The sequence below is a fragment of the Carassius carassius genome, chromosome 15, assembly GCF_963082965.1.
Source record: "Carassius carassius chromosome 15, fCarCar2.1, whole genome shotgun sequence".
Taxonomy (NCBI): domain Eukaryota; kingdom Metazoa; phylum Chordata; class Actinopteri; order Cypriniformes; family Cyprinidae; genus Carassius; species Carassius carassius.
The window spans coordinates 15,103,375-15,131,352 of record NC_081769.1 but is presented as its reverse complement, the minus strand read 5'-3'; the positions used below and the strand labels follow the sequence as shown (position 1 = coordinate 15,131,352).

Sequence of the window (27,978 nt, the reverse complement as noted above, 5' to 3'; positions counted from 1 at the left end):
GGAAAGATATGAAAGATTGTTCGGTAGGTGTATAATTCAGATATTTTGCTATTTTTGTTTCCATTAAATGTACATAACATGAAACATGTTATGTACATGTGCATAAAACACTAATTTTAGATTTTTTTTTATATCACTAGATCAAGGTGGAAAACCTTCCGAAGCAAGTCATATTCAAAGGCCTTGCACCTAGGGTCATATTGACAAACCATCTCCTGCCTAAAGGAACCAAGGCAAATGTAAACCTTGAGGAACAGGGTCGACAAAAGGTCTCCTTCAGCTTCGCACAGACAAAAAAAACACGTCAAAATGTATTTCTAGCCCCACCAAGTCCGGAGAAATCTGCAAGTGAACATTCTTCTGCACTGCAAGCTGGACCTGTACCTACTACAGATCTAGGAGGACAGAGTGATGAAACCAAGAATGTGGATACAAATACTCCAGCAGTTGGGGAGACCCACACAGCATCCGCCCCAGCATCCTTCCCTCTCAAATCAATACCTGGTCTTGGAAAGATGCATTTTAAGAAACAGATTCTCAGCGTTACTGTTGCTGAGGATAACCCCATTGTCAGCACAGCCTCATCAGAGATTTCAGAGCCAGTAGTCCCATCTGAGTCAGACAAAATTAGATCTTCAACCAAGGTTGAAACTGAAACCTCATTGCAACAGCCTCACAAGAACTCAGTCATTGATAGTTCCTCTGAAAAAGTTCTCAAAGAGGAAAACCCTCAAGAGAAAGTTGACTCATGTCGTAAAGGTCCTGTTTCTTCCCATATTGGGAAGGGAGATAAGGATACTTCCGTTATTTCTGAGCATGAGGAAAACATCAAATCACAACCTCGATCAGATAGCACACTTCCAGGTTCAGAATCTGATGGGGATTCAATCCGAACATCATCTAGCCATAAGTCTAGTGACCACAGAAATAAGATAAAATCTGAATGTCCGAGTAACGAAGCAAAAAGATCCTCTAATTCCAAAACTGAGGAGGCAGAAAAATCCAGGCATGATAGGAAAGATGATGAAAAGGGGTCAAGTCGTTCAAAATCTGAGCGCGACTCGAGGCACACCTCGTCAAGATCTTCTCGTTCTGATAGAGACAGAAGAAGGACCAAAAGTCGGTCACGGTCTAGATCTCGTGGCTGTCGAACTAGTTCCTATTCCAGGTCTGAAAGATCCAGGATTGAGAGACAGTCAAGGTCAGATAGGTCACATTACCATGATTCTGAGCGGAGGTTTCATAGAAGTTCTCCTCATCGTGAAAGGAGAGGCTCACGTTCACGAGCTGATGGCAGGTCTCGTGACAGCTCTGACTCAGAGGATGACCACCGGCGCATAAGGACTCGAGGTAGTGACTCAAGTCGATCCTCCACTTACTCTTGCTCGCAAAAAGACTCAAAATTATCAACTCACTCCAGATCGCACAGGGACTCAAAACCCACAGATTGTTCTCGATCATCCGAGTCAGACAAAAAGACTCAGCATTCAAAGTCCGAACAATCTCATTTAAAAGCTGGTGACTCTGAATCCAATAGAAAGAGCTCTCCTTACGCAGAAGCAGTTCATAGGAAATCCAGTGCCCACTCAAAATCTGAGATTAATGTTAAATCCTCAAATTCTAACCAAGCTACCTCATCCCGAACATCTGAGACAAAGGTCCATAAAAACAGCTCTGACTCTGATGAGGAGCACAGAAAAAGACGTCGGTCACAAGGATCAGACAGGTCATCTGTGTCTGGGACTTCATCTTCCAAAAAAACAGACTCAACGGATCACAAGACTTTAAATAATGTTACTGGAACAGAGAGACAATCAAAAGACAGATCAAGTAATAACACAAAGCAGTCACAGTTAGCCCCCAGCCCAGTTACTCCTCAGAAGGAATGCAGCAAAATTGATGACAACTCTATTTTGCCTAAATCTAAATTCATTTCTCAACAGATGCATGAAGCTACACATCAAGTTAATTTGTTCAAAACAAATCAACAAACTGAGCAACAAGCTCCAAATCAAGAACTTAGTAGTTTGAGAATATGCACAAATGTTCCTGAGAGTCAAAACACAACTGAACGATTGGAATCCACTTCAATGACAAGTGGAAGTCTTGAAGTTAGAAGTTCCACTGATGAACCTGGAATGATCATTGAGATTCCAATCCAAAGTAAAGATCTGGCAGAAGAACCGACTGACTCATTTTGTGTAGGCCACACTCCCGATCAGGATTCAGAAGGATTGATGGCAGACCCTCTTTCTGTGAAAGAATTACCACCTGGAGGATGCTTGAAATTTAACACTAAATTAGATGGGCCATCGCACATCACACAGAGTGCTCAACTCTGTGAAAAAGATTCTGAGCAGCATTATGTGAATCCTGAACAACCCAGTAGTGGGATTTTGAAAAAGGATGGTAGTGCTAAAAAATCCAGATGGGACATTGTTGGTCAAGCCACTTCAGAAAATCAAAGCCCTTCAAAAATAGCGAGTCCAGATATGAAAAAGGACATTTCGGTAAAAAGAATAGAGTGGAACAATGATACTACCCCTGAAGATTCTTGTACACAGAAACAGGACTCTGAAGTACCAGTAGAAGAACAAATACGAGACACAACCTCAGCTGAATCTCATCAAAAATTAAGTTCTCGTGCATCTGACCTCGAAACCCAAAATACTCATGGTGAACTTACAAAACAGATTGTTGAAGATCCTCAATCAACAAGTGCCCCTGTTGCTAGTGATCCTTCCCTTAATTGCAGTTCTGGCAGTAAAGAGAAAATCAATGTAGACAAACCGAAGCCTGAAACTCAAGACCCTGATTCCTTAAACCATGATGTTAAATGCCACAGTGAGGACAGCGAGAGTGAAGAGTCTGATTCAGATTCAGATGATGGGCATGTTTCCTTAAAGCGGTTGCATTCTGTGGTGGTTGTGCCAAAAAATTCAACCATTGCTCTTGAGACAAATGACTTGACAGAACCGTCTCCTGGGTCCTCAGTGTTTTCTGGGCAGCAACAGACTGATACACGTGAAAGCATTAATAGTGAATTTGCTTATGGCTTTAACAATCAGGCAAACCTTGAGAAATCCTCAGCTGCACTTTTTAAGGCCAGTGCACAAGTTGCAATACTAAATCCAGATATTAGACATGTCTCTTACCAATCGCAGAGCAACATGGTTGACAGCACCAGCCACTTGGAGGCTACCAGTGCTCATGTGGACAGGAACTGGAGTGCCCAAGAAAGACCAAATAGTGTCCAGATAAACCAAGCATCACTTCAGAGTTTTGAAAAGACTTTGCAACCTGAATCGGATCACCATCAAAACCATGATAGACCAGAAAGCTGGAATGGAAGGAAAGGAGGAAAGCAGCACTATGGGGAATCCACTGACTTCAACAGTGGGAAGGGTTATGGCTTAGCCTGGGACTTTAACCAGTCAGAACAGCCCAGCAGCACATTTCAGCAACCGGATAGCAGTCATAGCACTGAACACCCACCTCCACCAGGAATTGCTCTGTTTGATAGCGGTCACAGACAAGGTCCATGGACTCAGCCTGCCATCTCTAAAACCAACAGACCAGTCAATGCGCATGTGCCTTTTCAGTATCATAATTCAGTTAACCAGATCCATCCAGACTCTTTAACCAATGATCACGATGATGACAGGGTAGTAAGGATCAAACAAGGATCTGTCCTGTTTGCTGATCTTCCAGGATCATCCCCATTTGTTCAAGCCCATGAGATAAGCAGCAATTGCAGCTTCACCACAGATAGCCAGAACATCTCGGAAGCCCCCAGAGAAGACAACCAAAAGCCACATCGAGGAAGGGGTCCACCTAAGAAGAGACGTCAAGAGTTTGAATCTGAATCGGATAATGAGGCAGAGGCTGGTCTGAGCAGTAAAAGGGAGTGTTTGGATGAGAGCTCAAGGGTTGTGAAAGATGGTAAGGAATCTTTACACCAAATTCAAGAGGTGGCGTGCCCACTGCTCAGTCTGAAAGAATTTGTGGATCCAGCTGTTTGGAGAGAAAAGGCAAAGCAGAAAAAAATGCCACCCTACTTTAACCTCATCGAAGAAAATGTATATCTGACTGAACGGTAGGTATATATTTTTCCCTTTTTATCCCTGGCAATTAAACTCATGTTCCTGGTGTTGGCAGTACCATGCTCCACTGTTTTAATTAAATTTTTGTTTGTTCGTTTAATTTGGTCTTTCCTAAAGCTCATAAAATCTGTTCTCTGTCCTTACAGCAAGAAGAATAAGTCTCATCGAGACATCAAGCATATGCAGTGTGAGTGTGCTATCCTCTCAAGAGAAGAGCGTGCCCAAGGAATGATGGCTTGTGGGGAGGATTGCCTCAATCGCTTGCTGATGATTGAGTGGTAAATGTCTTGCTACTACATCATAATGTTTGCTTTATAGTATAGAGTGTCTGTAGTGAGACACTGTTATTAATATATCATATTTATGTTGGGCTGCATGATAAATTGCAATGAAAAACGTTATTAAATGTGGTATTTTCATGTGCTTTCAGATGGAGCAGCATTTACTACACAGAGCCGTAGTTCACTGAGAAGCTACGCAAACAGCTGTCATTATCTTTATTTCTTTAATTTCATAATCACGAGATTATATTGTATATTTTGTTTTTAGCTTGTCAATAGACCTCTGTGTAGTAAATGCTGCGCCATTTGAAAGCATGTGAAAATACCACATTTAATAAAATGTTTTTACTCCAAACTCACTTCATAATGTCAATCCACGCGAGAGCGCCCTCTGCCCTTCTGATGGAGATTTACTACTGATCACAGTACTGGCTTTACTGATAAGATGCGCATGACAATCGCATTCGATTAATCATGCAACCCTATGTTTATGTTACTTGCTGATTTTTTATTACTGGCACATTGCAGTAAGAGTATTGACAGAAAAATGTTTCACATTTTTTTTCTCTTTTTCTGCTCTTTTAAGCTCTTCTCGGTGTTTAAATGGGGCATACTGCGCCAACAGGCGCTTTCAAATGAAGCAGCATGCAGACTTTGAGGTAATTTTGACTGAGAGCAAAGGCTGGGGCTTACGAGCAGCCAAAGATCTACAGCCGTAAGTACTATTTGCTTCAGCTAACAAATAAAAGACATAAAGAACGTATTTAATAAGCATTTTAAGTTACCTTTTTTTTGCAGGAACACCTTTGTTTTAGAGTACTGTGGAGAAGTTTTGGATCATCGGGAATTTAAGACACGGGTGAAGGAGTATGCACGAAACAAGAACATTCACTATTATTTCATGGCTTTGAAAAATAATGAGGTGAGCTGTGAAATTAGTGCAAAAATAAGAATTTGAAGTGTTTATGACTTTCATGAATAAAGACACATGAGCATGTCTCTATTTCTTCTGCAGATTATTGATGCAACTTTGAAAGGAAACTGTTCCCGCTTCATGAATCACAGCTGTGAACCCAATTGTGAAACTCAGAAAGTAAGTGCATACGATTTCCATTGTGGTCTCTGATTTTTGTACCCCCACACAAATCCTACTCCTCCTCATTAGCATAAGAGCTAGATCTGGATTGTTCTATAGTATATCTGCATAATTCTTCCAGTTCCAGTATATTGTTCAGAAAGGATGAGAAGCAGGATGTCAACAGAAAATGTAAATGTTAGGGATGTAACGATTTACTCAACTGAAGATTTGATTCGATTCGATTCACTATTTTGATTTCATGATTTGATTCAAAATTTTCTAAAAAAAAAATCTATATGTAAATTTAATGAATCCTTTTATTATTGCTTGGACAAAATGTGGCACGTTTCTTTGTGAAATTGAAATATAACACTTTTAATAATATGCTAATATAGCACTTGCATATTATTGCTCTTTTGTTTGTTTTGATTGCTTCTATTGTCCTCATTTTATCCAAGTTGCTTTGGATAAATGACAAAATTTAAATATAATGTAAATAACAAAACTAAATTTAAATTTTAAAACATAGCCTAAATCAAATAAGTAACACAAATAAAAAAATCTCTTCATATAAACAAAATAAGGCTTTGTCTGTGTTCTTAGCAGCTCTCAGTGATATGTGTCGGGTCCCCGCTATTATAGCAGCAACATTCACAAATGTTTACAGAACAAGCGGGAACCTAGTGTGCCTGTAGGTTTCTCTATTTCAGTTTTATCACGTGATAGAAAGTCCAAGGCCTTTTCAAGCTGAAGGGCAAACTCCTCTAATCTGCGGCCTATTATGCATCAAACTAAGATCGATGTAAAGACACAAAGCACTGCCGTCAAGTTAGCATTTTTAAACATTCGCTCACTAAAAAAAATAAATTATTTCTAATCAATGACTTTATAACCACAAATAATCTGGATTTTATGATTCTAAATGAAACATGGCTAGAACACAGCTGCAGTGTAACAGTCCTCAATGAAGCAGCCCCTCCTAACTTCACTTACATGAGTGTCTGCAGGACTGTTAGGAGAGGTGTCTATCAATGCAAGCAAGTGTCATTTCGTCAGTACTTGTCTTTTGAATATCTAGGGATTGTGCTGAAAGGTGCTCCACGCATTCAGTTTATTATTATTTACAGGCCTCCAAAATACTCTCCAGCCTTTGTTGAAGAGGTCACAATGATATCAATGATTTCCTCAGAGTTTGATTGTTTTGCTATAACAGGGGATTTTAATATTCACATAGATAATGCAGAAAACAAAACTATTAAAAAAATGATAACGGTTCTAAATACATTTGACCTGATTCAGCATGTGCATTTACCCACTCAAAGGTGGACACACTCTAGATTTAATCATCAGTAGGGGTCTAAACATTTCATCCATTGTTATTAAGGATGTAGCACTATCTGATCACTTCTGTATTTTCTTTGATATATTGATCTCTGCTACCACTGAATCTAGATCTGTCTCTGTCAGAAGGAGATGGATAAACGAGAAAACAAGTGTACTATTTATGGAGGCTATGTCTTTAACACCAAGCATTTCTGCAGACTCTGTTGATATTCTCGTTAATTCCTTTAACTCAAAATTTAAGAATGTTATTGATGATATTGCTCCAATAATAGTCAGTAAGAAAACAAACAGACAGAAAATCAGCTTGGAGTAGATCAACAGCAGTTCAGACTATGAAAAGGCAATGCAGAAAAGCCAAGCGGATGTGGCGGAAGACGAAACTTGAAATTCACTATAGCATCTTATAACGACAGCCTTAATGTGAAACTAGCCACTGCTAGACAGAATTTCTTCTCAGACCTTATAAACAGTAACTTAAACAACACTCGTACTCTTTTTGCCACTGTTGAGAGACTGACAAACCCCCCCAAGTCAAGATTCCCAGTGAAATGCTCTCAGACAGCAAATGGAATGAGTTTGCTTCCTTCATTTCTGAGAAGATCATCAATATCAGCAAGGCGATTGGCACATCCTCAAGAAATGCAGAGGTCAGACAGATTGGCCACAACATCAAAAAGATACTATGCCTACTTTTGAAGCAATTGATAGCAAAATTTTGGAAGAAATAGTGCATCACCTAAAATCGTCAACCTGCTATCTTGACGCACTTCCCACATCTTTTTTTTTCAAAAGTGTGCTAAATTGTCTAGAAGCAGATCTCTTAGAAGTGTTGAATGCCTCACTTATTTCTGGGACATTTCCAAACTCCCTGAAAACTGCAGTTGTTAAGCCCCTCCTGAAAAAGAGCAATCTTGATAACAGCATTTTGAGCAATTATAGACCAATATCTAATCTTCCTTTTTATAGGCAAAATTATTGATGAGGTTGTTTTTAGTCACCTGAACAAATACTTAAACTCAAATGGATACCTGGACAATGTTCAATCTGGTTTCCGACCGCATCACAGCACAGAGACAGCACTCATTAAGATAATAAATGATATTCGCTTAAATTCTGACTCTGGCAAAATATCAGTGCTGGTATTGCTAAATCTCAGTGCTGCGTTTGACACTGTCGATCATAACATACAACTAGAGAGACTGGAAAACTGGGTCTGGCTTTCTGGGATGGTACTCAAATGGTTCAGGTCATACTTAGAAGGGAGAGGCTATTATGTGAGTCTAGGAGAGCATAAGTCTAAGTGGACGTCCATGACATGCGGAGTCCCACAAGGGTCAATTCTTGCACCGCTCTTGTTTAGCCTGTATATGCTCCCACTAAGAGCCAAATTGCCTATCACAGCTATGCTGATGATACCCAGATTTACCTAGCCTTATCTCCAAATGGCTACAGCCCCATTGACTCCCTCTGCCAATGTATTGGTGAAATAAATAGTTGGATGTGCCAGAAATTTCTTCAGTAAAACAAGGAAAAAACTGAAGATATTGCATTTGGAAACAATGATGAAGTTTTCAAGGTGAATGCATACCTTGACTCTAGGGGTCAAAGTACTAAAAATCAAGACCGGAATCTTGGTGTGATTCTGGAGACAGACCTCAGTTTCAGTAGTCATGTCAAAGCAGTAACTAAATCAGCATACTATCATCTAAAAAACATTGCAAGAATTAGATGTTTTGTTTCCAGTCAAGACTTGGAGAAACTTGTTCATGCCTTCATCACCAGCAGGGTGGACCATTGTAATGGTCTCCTCACCGGCCTTCCCAAAAAGACCATTAGACAGCTGCAGCTCATTCAGAACGCTGCTGCCAGGATTCTGACTAGAACCAGAAAATCTGAGCATATCACACCAGTCCTCAGGTCCTTACACCGGCTTCCAGTTACATTTAGAATTGATTTTAAAGTACTAGTTCTACTAAAAGTGCTACTTTTACTCATTTATAAATCACTCAATGACCTAGGACCAAAATATATTGCAGATATGTTCACTGAATATAAACCTAACAGACCATTCAGATCATTAGGATTGAGTCAGTTAGAGATACCAAGGGTTCACACAAAACAAGGGGAGTCCGCCTTTAGTTACTATGCCACCTGTAGTTGGAATCAGCTTCCAGAAGAGATCAGATGTGCTAAAACACTAGTCACATTTAAATCTAGACTCAAAACTCATCTGTTTAGCTGTACATTTATTGAATGAGCACTGTGCTATGTCCGAACCGATTGCACTGTATTTTCTGTATGTTATGTAAAATCATTTTCTATTTTTAACTGTTTTAAATTCATTTTAAATAAGTCCATTTTTAAATAATTTCTAAGTTTTAAAATTGCTTGTTTTTATTTTTGTTTTATTATTTCTTCATGACTATTTTACTTTCTTTTATGTTAAGGAATTTGAATTACCATTGTGTACGAAATATTGTATATAAATAAATAGGGATGGGACGGTATGAAAATTTAATATCACGATTATAGTGACTAAAATTATCACGATTATCAATATTATCACGGTTTTGTTGAAACGAGATGAAAGTGTTCAAAAATAGTTGATGCTCACACTGAAAACATTTCAGCAAGTTTTATATTTAATAATCAACAAACAACTAATAAAACAAGCAACTCTATGCACTTAATTTAAAGAAAGATTAAATTCTGTGGCATTTCCTTCCTTACAATGAAAAGTGTAGAAGCATAGAAAAGCATAGAAAAGTCACTGACTTTCGCCATTCCTTCTCGAAAAAAAACAAAAAAAACATTGTGCGCTGCGCTTGCGTCAGACTGTTGCTGGCTGGACATGATTTAATAGTGAGTTATTAAAACCGCGATAATCAAACACGGTTTTAATGATAATTCATTTTTAAACGATATTACTAACCTTCAGCACATTTTATCACGGTTTTATCACGATTTATTTTATCACGATTTATAACCGTGATTATCAATAAAACCGGTTATCGTCCCATCCCTATAAATAAACTTGCCTTGCCAAACTTCCATTCCATTTAAAATTAGAGGGAACCACTTAAAACCACTTAAAGCGTTTTCTTAGTTTCTGATGTAAACAAAGCGGTGCTGTACTTATGAATTTTAATATGCATTACACAGGGGCAAGATGAAAAGAAAAAATACCAACTACACTTTTCTAAAGACATTAAGTTCCCCTCAGACATACATTCATATAAACTCCTACCCTAAATGAATCGCGATTTGTTTAGCATCTCAACCGATTTGAATAGTCACATAGATTTGAATAGTCACATATTTTAATCGATTTTCAACCTCGCGGTTAATCATTAAATCCCTTTTAAATGTGATTGTTCGTGTGATACTATTGAAGGGAGTGGGTCAAAATGGCAAACTCTTCCATCTAGCAACCAATCAGTCAATTACCGAGGTCAGTTACTTATCCAGTAAAAGGTTATTTAGCCTCTGTATGTATCTCTATACATTTGTTGCCTATGTAGGAATAGGTGCTTCTGGAACTTATGGAGCTTTTGATTTCCATGTAAAATCTGTTTCGCATTTCTAATCCATCACACCTTTTTCAGTGGACTGTAAATGGCCAGCTCCGAGTTGGCTTCTTCACCACCAAAGCTGTGACGGCTGGATCAGAACTCACTTTTGATTATCAGTTCCAAAGATACGGGTAAAAGATCCAGTTATTTCCTTTCATGAATAGTTGTTTTTCTTAAAATGAAACTCAACATGTTGATAATATCATATCTTGCTAATTTTGTCCACCAGTAAAGAGGCCCAGAAGTGTTTCTGTGGAGCTCCTAGCTGTCGAGGTTTAATTGGTGGAGAGACTCGGGTTAGTGTCCGAGCAGCAGGTGGGAAGAAACAGAGGGAGCGCTCACGGAAGAAAGACACTGACAGTGCACTTACCACGGTGAGCAAGAGGAATCAATTATTGTATTGCATCCAGCTACTGGAAATGACAAGAGAAAGGCAGATTAAAACCCGGGAAGTGTTTTACATGTCAAGTCCATGACTCTGATATCATGTTTCAGTGATTCAATTTAGTCAGCATTTGCGCTTGAACAGTTGTGTTTTAACACTAGACACAAATAACACATGGCCTGCCAGATTTTCAAATTGTTGTAGCAAAGTGTTATCTTAAACCAGCAGTACCAAAGCAATTATCTGGGTCAGCTTTGTTCTTGCTTGCTTGTTAATTGCTTCTGAGACTTTCAAGGCTTGTTCCAGTCTACAAATAACACGGCTAATATATTCTGCATGCATTCAAGCTAATTGCATTTTGAGGTTTTTATGGCTTGTTTGAACTAGCACTCTTCATCTCTGGCACAGACCTGCACTAAGAAAGCAAACAACATATAGAAACATCCTCCTGATCAAATTGAGTGACTTGAAATTAGAAGTGAGCTCTTGCCATGGTCACAGTTTGATCAAGATCAAAGAAAGATTTCTCCTGTGTTGCTGCTGCTGTCTAATTGGTTGAAATTGTTCTGCAGTTGGATGAAGAGCTGGAGGCTCTGCAGGAGAATGGAGAAGGCTTGTGCGGAGAGAAAGATGTGATCTCACTCTGCAGGCTCATGGTGCGAGTGGAGACAATGGAGCAGCGACTCACCTGCCTTAAACTCATCCAGGTATACAGCAAAACGGTCACGTTAAGATGTGTTTGATTTATTGCACCGCATAGTTTTGCGTTGAGCATTTAAAAATGACTGACAACTGGTCTTATACATTTGTTTTGCATGTCTTTGCAGAATACCCAGAATCCCTTGTGCCTGAAGCAGTTTTTGGATCACCATGGCCTCTCGCTGCTGTGGATATTTATGGTTGAACTTTCTGAGGCTAAGAGCAACTCTGTAAACAACATTAAACTACAGCTGGAGGTAAGAGTTCAAAATACACACACACATTTAGGGAAATTTAAGAGCAGATCCCCAAGCAAATTAGTGATTTTAATAAAGATTTTCCTCAAGCAAAATCCAGAAGTTCATAGTTGTCTGATACTTTAGTAAATGTAGCTTAATTAGGGTATGGCTGTATCTAGTTTTGAACTACAATTTAGGTTGCTGTCTCCTAAAGCTTTTTTTTGTTTTGATTTTTTTGGCAAAATTCTTAGATAATGAAGGCTCTGGCAGTGCTTCCCATCTCAACGAAGAATATGCTGGAGGAGAGTCGAGTGCTGCAGTTTATCCAGCGCTGGGCTCAAAGGCGGCCACTCAGCCAACCGGCAGAACAGGATGGCTACTCCAGTGAGAGCACTTCACGTGCCCAAACGCCCCTCAACACCCCTGATGGTCCGCCAGCCAAGCTGGCTTCTGAGTTGGATGGGGACACTCCCAAGCGAGCAGTCTACCGTAGGTTGAAGATCATCAGTGAAAACAGTCTGGATAGCGCCATGTCCGATGCTAGTAAAGCTTCGGATGGGAAAGAAGAGGAGGATGAGGAAGAGGATGAGATGGAGGATGAGACTTCACAATTGGAAGCCACAATAGAAAGGGAGGTTAAAGTGGAAAACAGTGAAGTGCCTTCTGAGAGTCAAGCTGAGCCTGAGCCCGAATTGAAACAGGAGCTCCCTGAAACAGAAGTCGTCACACATTCAACGCCAGAGGCCACTGGCAGTGAGGGAGAGACACTTGAGAAACAAGAACCTGAAGAAAAACCCACCCTTAAACATGAAGAACAACTGGAGGATGAAAAGATCGTGGAGGAGACCAAGAGCGAGGAGCCATCAGAGTCCCAGGTGGAGTCAGCAACAGTTGAAGATGCCCCTTCAGTCACGGACACCACATCTGTAGCGGACATTAGTAATGATGTAGTTGCTGAAGTGGAAACCCCCATGGCTGAGACACAGGTGGAAAACACATCTTCTGAACAATGCAGCTCCGAAGGGAATGAAAGTTGCAGCACTGCAGAAATCACACCCACGCAACCATCAGAAACTATAATGGAGATCATATCCTCCGAATCTACAGCTGTTGCCATAGAGAGCGCACCCACAGAATCTCCGTCTGCCTCTGTGGAGACCACTCCACCTGAATCTGCTGCTGTTTCTACTGAAAACGTATCATCAGAGGCTGCCGTAGCTGCCGGTTCTGCAGATGCGCCGGCCCTGGCTAATGTGGCTGTTCCAGCAGAGGGCGCTGCAGTGGGGACGCCCTCTCAAGATGAGGAGGAAGGTGTTTCTGATGTGGAGAGTGAGCGCAGTCAGGAGCCACAAGTTCGAGCTTCCGATATCAGTGACATGGCCGCCCGGCTGCTGGACAGTTGGAAAGACTTAAAGGCAAGACTAAGATTTGTTAAAAGTAGGGATGCACCAATATCTTTTGTAAAGGCCAAGTATTGATACTTTATGGTTCTCTCCCAATTGGCAAGTACATTACAGTGGGACTGATCATTTGAGGTAGAGTGTTTGATAAAGAGTTGATACTAAGTCCAAATAATTTTTTTGTGTATGTTAGGGTATGCATACAGAGTTCCAAGAATAGAAAAGCCTCATACACTGAAACTTATAATGCATGTGTTGACCACCTGTTTTTGCACAATTTATCAAATGGAGTATACTTGAAAGTGTTTTCAGCCTTATGGATATGCTAAGCATACGCATAAAAACAGAGTATGCTTTAGGCATAACTAGATCTGTGTATCACTTCTTAAATATAATTGTGTATTTGATCATGTTGGATCACAAATAAACAAGGTGTTTTTTTTTTCTCTCAGGAAGTTTACAGGATACCAAAGAAGAGCCAGGTTGAAAAAGAGTCAAGTGGTATGTCAAGAACGCATCATACCTGGCCTAGATTAATTTGAACCACTTTATATGTTTTTTGTAATAACCTCTGATTCATCCTTTGTTTTCCTCAAATAGATCGCAGTCGTGATCGAGAAGCCCTGATGACCCCTCGCACACCTTCAAGCAGTCGAGAGAGAGAGCGCGAAAGAGAGAAGGAGCGCGATCGAGACCGGGACAGAGACTGGGAGCGTGAACGGGACTGGGAACGTGAGCGAGACCGAGAGAGGGATGGCGAGAGATCATCTCTTCGCAGTGCAGATAGAAAAAGACGACGAGGCTCCACCTCCCCTCTACCGCCTTCAGCCTATGAGAGGGGTCGCAGAAATGATGACCGGTAAGATTTTAGATGCAATTTTTTTGATGCCTTCATTGTGATAGGATAGTATTGAGGAGACTGGAAGAGAAATGGGAGAGAGAGAGATGGGGCTGGATTACTCGGGACGCATGTAGCACAGTAGCACTTTATGTTAGTGTGCTGCTCACAAGGCTATCTGTGTCAACAAGACAATCATTCGAATACATAAAATTCTGTAATTATTTAATCACTCATGTTGTTCCGAAATCATACAAGCTTAATGGGAAAAATAGAGAAAGTGTTTGGAATAACATTAATTTTCATTCATAGGTGACCGGTGCTGGCAAAATGAGTCTCACCGAGCAAAATTTCAAAAGTTCTTTTTATTTTCACATTAAAAAACTTTCTAAAAAAAAAAAAAGACAGTTCGGAGAAAAATCAAGTTGAAGTTTTCTGAAGGTTCCAAAGCAAAATCACAGAAAACCGTTGCATTTTTTCCTACTCTTCCTTTCTTAATATTAATTACTATATTAATAATCACAATATAGCCATTTTGTTTTATTTTTTTTTATTAAAAATAAGGACAGATGAAAAAACAACAACAGTAGAACAAATATAAGAAAGAAACAAATTGGCCTATTGCACTACTTTTTTTTTCATTTTACATCATAAAACATTCAAATAAGAAAAACAAATAATCAAATGTAAAAATCAAGTATGTTTATTACAAATAAATTGATTATTAAAACTACAAAAACAATCAAGAGCAGTGATCTTTTCTTTTATTGTTTAGCATTGAGGCATACGGACTGTATATTAAAATCCTGGGGCCTGTTCCATAAAATGAGTTTACCAAATAAGCAAGGTTTATTTCAGTTAGTCTGACTTGTTGTCAGTTGATTTAGTTCAAAATAAGTCAGACTAACTATAATAAGCCTGGCTTGTTTGGTAAATCTGTTTTGTGAAACAGCCCCTGTACTGCACAGATCTAATGTAATTTGACACATCAGATGTTTTTCCCCAAACATTTAATGAAGACATAATCAATTATGTTTGTGTGAATAGCCTACTTAAATAATGTAATTCTGTGTATATACTTGTGTGTATATTTATCGGGATGGCTCGCTAGCAGAGGCACCTTTATGCCCGCGATTCATATGTCAGTCAGCGGCAGCACAAGAAGGGAGCAGAGAAAAGGGTACTGTATTTTTCGGACTGTAAGTTGCACCTAAGTATAAGTCGCATCAGTCCAAAAATACGCCATGAGGAGGAAAAAAACATATATAAGTCGCACTGGACTATAAGTCGCATTTATTTAGAATCAAGAACCAATAGAAAACATTACTGTCTACAGCAGCGAGAGGGCGCTCTATGTCTATGACTGCAGGAGCACTGAGCAGCACAGAGCGCCCTCTCGCGGCTGTAGACGGTAATATTTTCTCTTGGTTCATTTCTCTTGGTTCATGTCAAATTAATTTTGATAAATATGTCGCACCTGACTATAAGTTGCAGGACCAGCCAAACTATGAAAAAAAGTGCAACTTATAGTCCGGAAAATATGGTACTCCTTTAAGAAAACATACAAAAATCATTTTAGATGTTTAATCACTATTTGGAGCATTGGCATCGCTAGACTAGGGCTTTAATTGACTTGTTTTGTGAAAAAACAGCTCAAAATTTGCCTGTGCGCATTCCAACTTGTTTCACCAACATGGGTCACAGATTTCCATGTTCAAAGTTACTGAAACCTAGATCTTCCTCCATTATTTCTGTAGTTATGAGCAGTCCAGCAGCAAGAAGAAACTCCACACCAAAGAGTCTCGTAACAAGCTGTCTACTGAGGAACGACGAAAGCTCTTTGAGCAGGAAGTGGCCCAGCGGGAGGCCCAGAAACAACAACAACAACAACAACAGCAGCAGCAGCAGCAGCAGCAACAACTACAACAACAACAGCAATTACAAACTCTTGCATTTAACCCACTGGCCTACACCTCCAGTCCAAACTTCATGGCCTACCCGCCTGGATACCCTATCCAGACCTACGTGGATCCCACCAATCCCAATGCAGGAAAAGTGCTTTTGCCCACGCCTGCTGTAGAGCCTCTTTGTGTCACCCCAGCTCCTGGTACATTCGAACAAACACCTACTCAGCCTATCATATCAGATCTAGCTTCACCCTCTTCCACCACCACCCAGGCCGGACCTGCCTCCAGCTTGGCACATATCCCTGCCTCTCTGGAGCTTTCCTCTGGCACACAGACTCAGCAGTATGTCCAGCCTGCTGTGTCTGCACAGGACCCGAATGTGGCCGTCCTGTCTGTGCCTGCGCAAACAGCCAGCCCACAGATCCAGGGTCAGCAGGGTTACACCACAATCTGGGACCCCAACACACAGCAAGCGGTCACGGTGCAGACGCAGCCAACTCAGCAGTACTCCACCACGGCACAGCCTCAGGCGGCCATCTACTATCAGGGCCAGCCCTGCCAGACCATCTATAGCATTCCTGCAGGCTACCCACAAACCAACACTCCTGTCATACAGGTTGGACACCAATACTTTCCTTCCAATCCTCATTTTCACATAGTAGTCAACTGATAAAAACAGCATAGAATGTTTATATAAGTCATTCAACAGTTAATAGCCATAATATGAAATGAAATGAACCAGTCTGTGTTTGCATTTGTCATTTAAATATTTTCTACTGCAGTGCAATATGCAATCACGCTTTGTTTCCAACAAAGAAAAGGCAGTTGGAAAAAAGTAGTTCTGCAAAAGTCCATCTGTTTTCTAAATCTGTGTTATTGATCTTACTGTGAATAACCCATTCAAGCATGTTTCTTAAAAAAACAAAAAAACCTTCCTGACCTTTTTGCATCTGAAAACACCAAAAAATATCTATTGCTGCATATGCTTTTTTGTGACTTTAAAACATGCTGGCTTACATGTATCCTAAAAGTTCTCTGAAAAAAAAAAAAAAAAAACTTTCCAGTGAAGCCAATGTTTTGAGAACTTTTAGGATATATGTAAACCAGCATGTTTTAAAGTCACAAAAAAGCATATGCAGCAATAGATATTTTTTGGTGTTTTCAGATGCAAAAAGGTCAGGAAGGTTTTTTTTTTTTTTTTCAATGAGAACAGTTTTCACAAAGATCACAAATGGGACTAGTGCTGTGAAATATGAATGTAATCGCTGTCACACACTAGTGTATCTGACTCTCAGGCAGCATCTTCACCCAATGATCACTCAGTGCATAACCCATAATGTATTCTGTGTGGTTTTGTGTGTGTTTTGTTTTGAGTGAACACTTCTTTCTAAAGTAGTATAATGATGGCTGCTTAGCATTACGCTTGTATTTGTTTGCAGACATACACTGAGCCAGCTGCCAGTTACCTACATGGGCAGCAGGTGTACACGGGTCATCAGCAGGGTGTGGTTGTGCAGCAGGGAGGCACGGTCACCACCATTGTCACATCTCAGACTGTTCAACAGGTATGTAACTCCGGCCTTTCACCAGATGAGGGTACTGTTACTCTCTCTCACTCACGCCATCTTTTTTTAAGCATTCCTTTGTCTCCGTAATTGTTCCATGCAGAAATGCTGGGTCTTAGAATTTGAATTTTGAAGTAATAGTTGAATAGTTTATACATACACATAATCAATTAATGAAATGTATACAAGATGCCCCCCCCCCATGTTTTATTCCCAAAAACAAAATAAACTGGCTTTAACAAGCTGTGCATTAATATTGAAGGATGAATCAATCAATGAAAAGATATTTAAAAAATTAGGCCCGTTTGCACCAACACATGGTAATTATAATGATAAAGATATCGTTTTAAAAATCATTCTAAATTTAAAAGATTAGCGGAGTCCACACCACATCTATAATGATAATGACACGATAGCTTTGGAATCACTATCAGGTGGTTTATTTTTATTTTTTTTCCAGCTTATGAGTGATAAAAACAGAATTCATCCTGTTTTAAAGATTGCAGGTATTTAAAGTTGCAGATGATATAACTGCACACACAACCACACTTTTCGTGTATTGGTGTGATTCGGCCATTACTCATGCACAAACCTAGTAGAAAGACAGAAACAAAATTGAATAAGGTTGTAAACTGTTTCAGGTGTTGCACATAAATCTAATGCAGAAACTATGTTATTAATTTGCATAGTTAATATGTTCACATGGTCTATACTGTAGTATCAAGTTCTTGCTAGACTGCTTGTAATTAGTATTTTACAGGGTTCCAGTAACCCTAAACATGCTGACTAACCTCTCCTGAACTGTGATTCACCACAGGATATGATCGTACCCAACAGCATCATTGATCTACCGCCCCCTTCCCCTCCCAAACCTAAAACAATTATCCTGCCTCCCGGTTGGAAAGTGGCGCGAGACCCAGAGGGCAGAATCTATTACTACCACATCATCACCAGGTATGAATGGTCCTTATTATACAAGCAATCTGTATATAATTAGAACAGAATTAAACCTTATTTTAATCAGTTAAACTTGATGTCATCAGCATGGATTGATCTAATGAGTTAAGACCACGTCTGCCTTTGTCCTATTGTAATGGCTTCACTATTAGTATGTGATGAAATGCAATTTCTCTTTCAGGCAAACACAGTGGGATCCTCCCAGCTGGGATGGGACTACAGATGAAGCCAGTGTAGAACACGAGGCTGAGATGGACCTCGGGACGCCCACATATGATGAAAATCCTTCAAAGGTATTAAACAATTCTTTATGCTTTGGGAAATATCATAGGGTTTTCATTAACCTTAACTTTGAACCCTGTTCCACCCAGCCCATTTATGTAAATCAAAGAAAAGACAGGTAATTCAGAAATTGTTGCCATGTTGATGGCACCATCTTAATCATATTAACGTATGCCTGCCCATAATTACATTTCGGGACATTTGTTACTCATTTTACATAGAAGAGACTGTCTCTTCTACATTTTACTGGTTTTCACGCACCTGGACTTACAACCAGCCTTCATCTGAGCGCAACAATATTCCCTTGTCCTCTGAGTTACTCATTTTACATGCAAAGAAGTTAAAGGGATAGTTACCCAGAAATGAAAATTCTGTCATTAATTACTCAACCTCATGTCGTTCCAAACCCGTAAGACCTTCGTTCATCTTTGGGACACAAATTAAGATATTTTTTAATGAAATCCGAGAGATTTCAGCTCCTCCATAAGCAGCTATGGGAAATATCATGTTCAAAGCCCAGAAAGGTAGTAAGGACATAATAAAAGGTTCAACCTTAATTTTATGAAGCTATGAGAATACTTTTTGTGCACATAGAAAACTAAAATAATTACTTTATTCAACAATTTCCTCTCTTCCATGTCAGTCTCCGCCGCACATTCACAAGAGTACCACAACGCATGCGTGTGCATTGCTCAATTTGAAAACAAGGTGCAGCACATCTGGATTCTACACCAGAATGCTGGCTCATGCATCAGTAGCATCACATTCAATCATCGTGGTGCTCTTGTGAATGCATGTCGAAGACTGACATGGAAGAGAAGAAATTGTTGAATAAAGTCGTTATTTTTGATTGCACCCAAAAATAATTTTCGTAGTTTCATGAAATAAAGATTGGACCACTGATGTCACATTGTACTGTGCATATTTTAACAATGTCCTTACTAACTTTCTGGGCCTTAAACATGGTAGTTCCTTGCTGTCTTTGCAGGGTCAGAGAGCTCTCGGATTAAATCAAAGAAATCTTAATTTGTGTTCCGAAGATGAATGATGAGATCTTAAGGGTTTGGAATGACAGAATTTAATATTTGGATGAAATATACCTTTAAGAACAGAGATCATTTGAATATAAATATGTTAAAGGTACAGTAACAAAAACGTCACGCAAAAGGATTACTGAATGTTTAAAGATATGAAATATCAATCCCTTTTCCCCCTGAAGTTCACACTGTTAAATAATTCTAATGTGTGGAATGAATGCTCTTCTTAATTTTAAATAATATTTATTCTATTCATATAAAAATAACAAATAAAGAAAACAATCTGTCAGTAGTAAGAAACAAAGAAATAAATTAGATTAAAAAAAAGCAATGTTTTTTTTTTTTTTTTTTTAGGGGAATAGGTGGGATAGGTTTTTTTTTTTTTTTTTTTTGTGACAATATTGCTGTTATATACACATTCATGTTTACTTTCCTATTACAAAACCCAGCTGTATTTACATTAACACCTTACCAAGACGGATATTTTAACCAGGACATGCATTAACCATTCTTGCATGCAGCAAAATTACCATGAGGCAGCATATGAACATACATGTGTCTGAGCATATGAAGCAGCCTTTCAGACAGAGCTGGTACCATATTAAGTACCAAATAATGTGAAAAAACCTGGTATTTTTATGTTTTTGATTGATTTAATATTGAATAAGTATCAAATACTGGTCATTTTAGTTCACTTTAGTGCACATGTAGGGTCTGAGACTGTCCCAGCCTCTCTGGATAATTGAAGATGTTGTTCCAGCCATCTACGATGGAATGGTTCACAGCTGGTGCTCATCCACATAGAGAAAAGCAATTTGGAGTTCGGAGGAAAACACTTTGCCTCAAGTGTTTAAAGGCATCAGCTTTTAAGACGCATCATATGATTCAAATACATAAGAGGTCTGACCGGGCCAATCCAAACTGAAACATGAAGTCAAGAGCAAGTCACAATAAACATTGTTTTAAAGTCATGTCATTTCACAGGTCATAACCATCTTGATCTGTGTTCTCTGCTGTCCTCCCTCCCCCATCACCCCACTCATTCTCTCTCTCTCAGGGTTTTGCTGGCGTTTTCTCTGGCTCTCTTTGATGCTAATCAAACCCAGCTGTTGAAACTGTATTCATTTATACGTGGTTTCTCTTTTGGATGTTGAACTGTGCAGAATCTCTTTTGTCTTTTCAACAATCACCCTCTCAATTTAGACTTCACAATATTTTTAACTATTAAACTTTTAACAGATTTTGTTACCAAAGGGTTTTATTGTCTGTTGTCAGTATGTAAGCATATGCTCTGATGTGCACTGGTTTGGCCTTTGGGTTTCTTTCTGGGACCTTGTGACAATGAGTATTGACAGTCTTGGCATTGATTCAACAAACTCTCATTCATGTCATATCGGCTGCCCAAGGGGACTCTGGGAGTTGCGGTGTTTAATGTTATTCGTTGTAGAATTTAGACTCCCAAGTATGTTTTGGAAAAGAATGTTTAAACCATGTCTAGATCAGATACTCTCACATGAGTAATACGTCAAATAAACTGTCAGTATTCTCAGTATATACATTCATTTGTCGGTTTTTTGTTTGACCTCTTTGCACAGTTCTCTACAAAGACCGCCGAGGCAGACACGTCCAGTGAGCTGGCCAAAAAAAGCAAAGAAGTCTTCCGTAAGGAGGTGAGCTTTAAATTCTCTTTACCTAATAATTATAGCGGTAGCTCATGTGTGTCCAACTCGTCTAACTTTTCAGTTTCTCCTGTTTATCGTTTCAGATGTCGCAGTTTATTGTGCAATGCCTTAATCCATACCGCAAGCCAGACTGCAAGCTGGGCCGTATCAGTAACACAGAAGACTTCAAACATCTCGCTAGAAAGGTAATGCGTGTCCCTGTATGCTTTTCAGAAATGCACATTCTTGTGTTATTGTTTTTGTAATCTTGTTGAATGCTCAGATATATAGATAAGGCCATTAAAGTGCCTATAACCATATGCACCTAGACAGACATCTTTGGATCATGCACTTTTTCTTTTTCCTCCTTGTCTTTTAAAACTATATAACGGGAGCAGAGACAGATCTTTTCCTCCATATTGTGATGTACATCCAAATGAAATGGATTAATGAAAATAAAAGAAAAAAATAAAGGTTCATTTCATCGATGATTAATGCATTAATGCATCTCGTCAGTAAAGCCGATTATCTAATCAGTGGTAAATTCCATCAGGTGCGTGATTTCACATAGAGAAGTGTTACTACACAGAGCCGTTGTTAACTGACAAGCTGTGCAAATCCACGTTCATTATCAGCTTGGATTTGCGCAGCTTGTCAGTTAACAACGGCTCCATGTAGTAACAGCTGCTCTTTGTGAAATCACGCACCTGATGGAATTCCAAACCCGTAAAACTTTGTTCATCTTCGGAACTCATTTTAAGATATTTTGGATGAAAACCGGGAGGCTTGTGACTAGACTTGTGCCGGTATTCAGTAATGCGATTATATCACGGTAATGAATATGCAAAGTATTGTTATCGTGGGCACTTCTAAATACCGTGAATAATTATATATTACAAATTATTCAGAATTTGGAATGCATTTTAAGAATACTTTTCCCATCAACTGGTCAAAATGCACAACACCGCTGTATGTTGCTTAAAAGACTCTGTGCGCTCTAGGGTGACCAGATGAGATTGGTTGAAATTCGGGACGGGGGGGGGGGGGTAATAAAGATAATGAATTTCAAACGAAAGTGACTGAACCAATCATGTTTTTATTAATATAAGTACATACATATAATTTGATATAATATAGAAGTAACGTTAGGCTATTTTTATATTTCAAACTGAAGTTAATGAACCAATCATATTTTTATTAACAAGTACATATGCATATAAATTGATAGCCTAATACGTAGCAGGCTATAAAAGTATTATTTTGAACACGGTGCCTCGCCCTCGACCGGTCTGACTTCTTCACGCGACTTCTGCCTGCACTTTCCTAACGGCTGCTGCAACTTGCGCTCTCTTCATCTACTCTATAAAGCAAAAAGGGGACAAAATGGTCGTATTGTCTTTGTGCATATAGCCTAGATGAATTAGATAAATTAATAGAAACAATATAACTTTAATTCACACTTGAGCTATATAGCCTACCGAGGTTGTGGAGGCTCGACATCAGCATATTTTGCAGAGCTTTTCACTGCTGCCAGCACTCCCGTCTTTCCCAGGATGTATTTATGGAACTCTGCACAAGTCATCATTAAATTCATTTTTACTTTGATTTCGCTGCGGACCAGGTTAAATGAGCACCTGTTTCTCACATCGGTCCAGGCACCTTTCATTATTGAAAACACTCGTTCCGAGTAAGCATTGCTCACGGGGATGCTCAAAATGAAAGACAGTAGCTTGGCATACTGTGGGTACGCAGACGTGCTCCTGAGTGCTTGGGCCCAAAGCGCACCTACAGGGTGACTGTGTATTTCCAGATGAGGCAATATCTCTTTCAGAACACAGCTCTCGTTGTAGAGCTCATCCAGGTCGAGTTCATCATCCATCTGAAGGGCCGATACAGCGGCCGTTAATTCCCTGTAGCTGATTTCTTGCTTTTCCTTAAGATTGAAACACTGGATGTTGAACAGGTGCCCAGATTCTGAGAAGTTGAACCATTTCTCAAGGTATTGCTCCGCGATATCATAAAAATTTGTGAATTCTCTCTTGAGCCTGTCAACCCTAAGATTAACGGAGGAGAGGAGGACGTGGTCAACTTTTGCTCCGAAAAAAGCATCTTTTTTGCGCTGCTGGAGTTTGGTTCGGAGGCCGTTCATAAGTGTATATACTTCAACTGAGGTGAGACTGTCACTCTCAAGACTCAGCACAGCACCAGTGAAAAGCTTTAAAGTGTTTTGCAAGAAGAAGAGTGTGACCTCCAGCTCGCTGCATTCATCTTCCTCTCCATGCTCGTTACCCTGGAGCGCATCCCAGAGGACACGGGGGCACTCCTCCTGTCCCAGTGACAAGAAGTAGCTGCGCACCGCTGGCCAGGTGTTGACAAGTCTGTCAATTGCAGGGTGCAGGCTCAACCAGCGTGTCGGGACGTGACGCAACAGTGTTTGGTACTCCATGTCAGCAAATTCAAACATTTCTTTGAGGGTGGAAACTCTCTTCGCAGAACAGCTGAAATGGTTGAATGATTTTATGACGATAGTCTCCACATCTATTTGCAGTGCATTGCTGGCACGTTTTACTGCATTGTGTATTATGTGAGCTGGGCAGTTTGCGGGAAGGATCTTGCTGTTGATTTTTTTTTAGATTTTGGTAAATGGAGTGTTTTCTGCCGAAATTCACTGCCGCATTGTCAGCCGAGTAAGCCGAGATATTATTGATGCTGAGTTTGTGTTCCTTTAATTTATTCAGTAAAGTGTCAGTGACGGCATCTGCGGTCTCGGCTGCTTGTTCAAAGAAATCAAGAACTCTGTTCTGGATGCCCTGCTCAGGAGTCCAGAATCTCACAGAGATCGGGAATGTTTTCACATTGCCTTTATTAGAGGCATCGGTTGAAATGGAAAAGAACATATCTTTTGACTCGAGGCATTGGGAGAAGTCAGATGCGAGGGGTGCCAGGACGTTTGTGACCAGTGCTTCAGCTTTTGTGCGACCGCAGCTAACGAGTTTAGCTATGCCCGAATCCGAGTACAGTTTTGGTGTTAACTTCATCGCACAGTCAAGCGATCTGTATGATTGTTGGTGGGCCACACAGTGGAACACGGAGGTCAGCTCAGCAGCAGCTATTTTATTATACATGGAATCATCCTGCTTCTTAAAGAAGGACGAGACCAACGTGTTGGTCTGTACTGTCGCGGTGTTGGTACAGTGTAATTTGCTGCTAGCATGCAGCCTAACATCTGCCTCCCCCCCGTGAGAGACACCAAACTCTTTCCTACACACTTTGCAGAACGCTTTACTTTCATCATGTAGGGCTTTTGCAATCCATGGATACCTGCCCACCCACTCCTCCCGGTACCTGCAGAGACGTTTTAGCTTTTTTACAGCGTGTTGGGGTTCCGGTACACCAGCCATGTCAATTTCATGAATGAAAATTAGCTTATCAGTGCATATCTTAATGCGCGCCTATGGTATATCTAAAAAAAAAAAAAAAAACAAGATGCTGCAGCCAATGAGCAGCCGGCGGGGGCTGGTTGCCAGGCTGCAGGATGACTCAACCTCGCTCCACGGACAGTTTTTTATGTTTTATCAGACAATAACTATTTAAGATTTTGCTTCAGTATAATTTCGGTGGGATTTGGGATTAAGATTTTGCTTCAGTATAATTTTCGGGACAATTAGAGCGGGATTCGGGATTCGGGACAGCAGCTTAGATTTCGGGACTGTCCCGAATTTTTCGGGACATCTGGTCACCCTAGTGCGCTCTGATGTAAACAATTATGTAAGAGAAGCACATGGAGGAACACATGAGGGAAGAGCTGAATGAAAGCACATTCACTCTCTGACAGCAGATGGCGCTAAACTGCAGAAAATACAGTCCTTACCTTTGAGACACCACAAATAAACCAGCCCTACTTTCTATAATAATTTTAAATAGCCAATCAGATTTGTGTATTTGCTATGATATTCATCATAGTGCCAAATACTTAAGTATTAAGTCTTAATAGGTTATTTTCTGGATAATCTGGACTACAAATTGACATAGAAATTTTTTGAAAGTTTCTTTTTTTTTTTTTTTTTTATTGTTAATTTACATTTTACATTAGGGCTTCATTTTTAACATTAGTTAATTCATTAGTTTACATAAACTGCCAATGAAAAATTCTTCTGAACATTCATTCATCTTAGGTATTACAATATTTAATAACACGTTGATAAAATCTAAAGTTGTAACTGTATTATTTAATGAGCTAACATTAACTAAAACTTTTATTTTTTAACAAAGATTAATAACTTCTGTAGCAAATGTAGCTATTGCTCATTGTGAATGTTAATGGTGAACTAAAGAGATCTTATTGTAAAGTGATACCTATGAGTCTTTATAGTTCTTTTGCACTTTAATCGGTGCAAAACTTTTAACTTTATATATTTTTCTGAACCGGCGAACATTCAAATAAAACTTTAGTAACAAAATAAACCCAATACAGTGCGACAGCCCATCGCGGACGACTGTTGCGCACAAACAGAACCAAAAACACAAAATAAAATCCAGGCCTGGTCCTCTCTCGTCCAACACTGTTGAGACTCCTCTTTTTATCCTTGCGCCCCCACTACTCTCGGACCCGCCCCTCTTGTTACAGCATCGTTGTGACGCGGCTGACACAGAATAGCTGCTTGCGTTCAGCTCATAATTCCCAAAATGGTGCTGCGGTGACACAAAGGAGACAAATTGTTGAATAAAGTCATTATTTTTGTTTTATTTGCATATAAAGCAAATGTTGACAAAACTGGTCAACAAAAGTTTTTTTGTTATAGTTTTCATTAAGGAAAATAACATTAATCTGTATCCCTTTAAAATGGAGAAATACTTGTTTTTGAAACACAGTGCGGTCACTGAAGTCTTTCATTCAATTATGTCTGTCTGTTCACAGCTGACTCATGGGGTGATGAACAAGGAACTGAAGTCTTGCAAGAACCCCGAAGACCTTGAATGCAACGAGAACGTCAAACACAAGACCAAGGAGTACATCAAGAAGTACATGCAGAAGTTTGGCACTGTGTACCGGCCCAAGGAAGACACTGAGCTGGACTAACTAGCCTGAAGCAAACTGAGGAGCCTCCTGGCAGCTCTTTCCAACCGAACACCTCTGGCCTGAACAGATTTGGTGCGTCAGAACAGGGCAGCTCAAGCTCGAGTCCTGTTGTTTTGATCCTCTGACCTTCTAACCATGTCCTAAATGCTGCTCTGGGAGGGGGCGTTGCCTGAGCTGTCCCGCACAGGGGACAGTTTTATGACGAGATAAACTGCTGCGGTATGAAGCGTGGAGGACGTAAACCAAGGGTGCTACTCAGACTCTTTCCAAGATCTTTTTAGTCTTCTCAAAATTATCTCTAAGCCAAGTCTCATCACTTGGAAGAAGAGGATCATCTTAAACTCTGTTCTAGATTGGGGGGGGGGGGGGAATAAGTGGACCATAAAAATAATTTTCCCTTGCCACCCCACTCCATCATGGTAATTGTTAAGGGCTTTGTTAGCTTGCCTGCTCTGGTAAAGGTCCAATCCCTCACTGATGGTAGTCGAGAAAGTAGGAAGGAGAAAGACAGATGCTAAGGATTATATCTCAGATTAAATACCCACAGTACATGGGTTTTTATTGATTTTAGAGTTTCAGATAGAAGTGTGCAGGTCTGTGATCTAACCCCATTTGCCCTGGTCTGGTTTCTCCTCTCGACTGGGTGGAAGGTTATGTAGCAATGATATTTTATCAAGGTCTTTCACACTGTTTTTACATTAAAAAATTTTATTCATGTCACAAAGGCAAATGTGAAGCCCTCCCGGCAGTTTGTAGCCTTTTTTTTTTTTTTGGCCATCGTGTAAGGATTGATCAGGTTTACTATCCCATAAGCTCTGGCCATTAATCAACTCACACCACCTTATTAACCTGCATTAAATCTCTTTCAAAACATGTATTATATTGCTTTATATGTGAATATATTGAGAGTTAGTTTTTGAGACCAGTAGCAGAGACTTTGTAAAATGACTGTGGGGGTCCACGATGTCTTGTGTACATATGTCCAATTATGCCAGACTGGTATAACGGGATTGGGAGGATACGACTAGATCCGAGTCCTCCGTCCCATCGGCGTGATTTTGGTGTTCCTACATCAAGCAGAATTCCACACTCTCCCACGACTCCATATGTTGGGTTGGATTTTAAAGGTGGGGTGTTGTTTCTTTTTCCTTTGCTTTCTCTGTGGAAAGGTTTTTTTTTTTTTGTACAAATAGGAGTCTTGCCCCACTCCACTGTAAGTACTGTGCAAGCACATTGTCATACTGAGTGTAAAAACATTTTAAGATAAAATAAACTGTTTTCTAAAATGAAGTCTTGGTTTTCTTGTGTGGTGTAATCTACTGTGTTTAATTCTGGATGACTGAGATTAAATGTGCTGGTGCTGAACACACAAAAATGGCACCTACTGCTTCAAGGTGCTTTTTCATCCTCTGACGTGGAGAATGAAGGTCATCAGGGTTCATCTTTGGTTTGAGAAAGGATGCATTAACTGCTACAGTAGCCTAAAACTGGGTATTTCTAAACGGAAGGGGGTCTGTGGAAGTAAAAACAGTAAAATATGAGTAAACTGA

At 39.8% G+C, this 27,978-nt stretch overlaps 1 protein-coding gene across 1 annotated transcript; it reads left to right on the top strand.

Moving 5' to 3' along the window:
• The first annotated feature begins 8 nt into the window (after positions 1 to 8).
• On the top strand, positions 9 to 27,718 carry setd2 (SET domain containing 2, histone lysine methyltransferase). The gene is made up of 20 exons (XM_059568633.1): positions 9 to 23; positions 141 to 4,096; positions 4,250 to 4,381; positions 4,971 to 5,099; positions 5,183 to 5,306; positions 5,400 to 5,477; positions 10,412 to 10,509; positions 10,608 to 10,752; positions 11,336 to 11,470; positions 11,591 to 11,719; positions 11,953 to 13,116; positions 13,554 to 13,602; positions 13,702 to 13,960; positions 15,697 to 16,462; positions 17,286 to 17,411; positions 18,229 to 18,365; positions 18,550 to 18,661; positions 21,283 to 21,357; positions 21,453 to 21,554; positions 26,267 to 27,718. The coding sequence occupies exons 1-20, from the start codon at positions 9 to 11 to the stop codon at positions 26,426 to 26,428; spliced, it is 7,893 nt and encodes a 2,630-aa protein (XP_059424616.1). The 3' UTR covers positions 26,429 to 27,718.
• Positions 27,719 to 27,978: the final 260 nt, after the last annotated feature.

Excerpts from the sequence above, each read along its gene's own strand:
- setd2 (XM_059568633.1), top strand. Across the intron at positions 13,603-13,701 it reads GGTTGAAAAAGAGTCAAGTG|ATCGCAGTCGTGATCGAGAA; the intron begins GTATGTCAAGAA and ends TTCCTCAAATAG. Across the intron at positions 18,662-21,282 it reads ATGATGAAAATCCTTCAAAG|TTCTCTACAAAGACCGCCGA; the intron begins GTATTAAACAAT and ends CTCTTTGCACAG.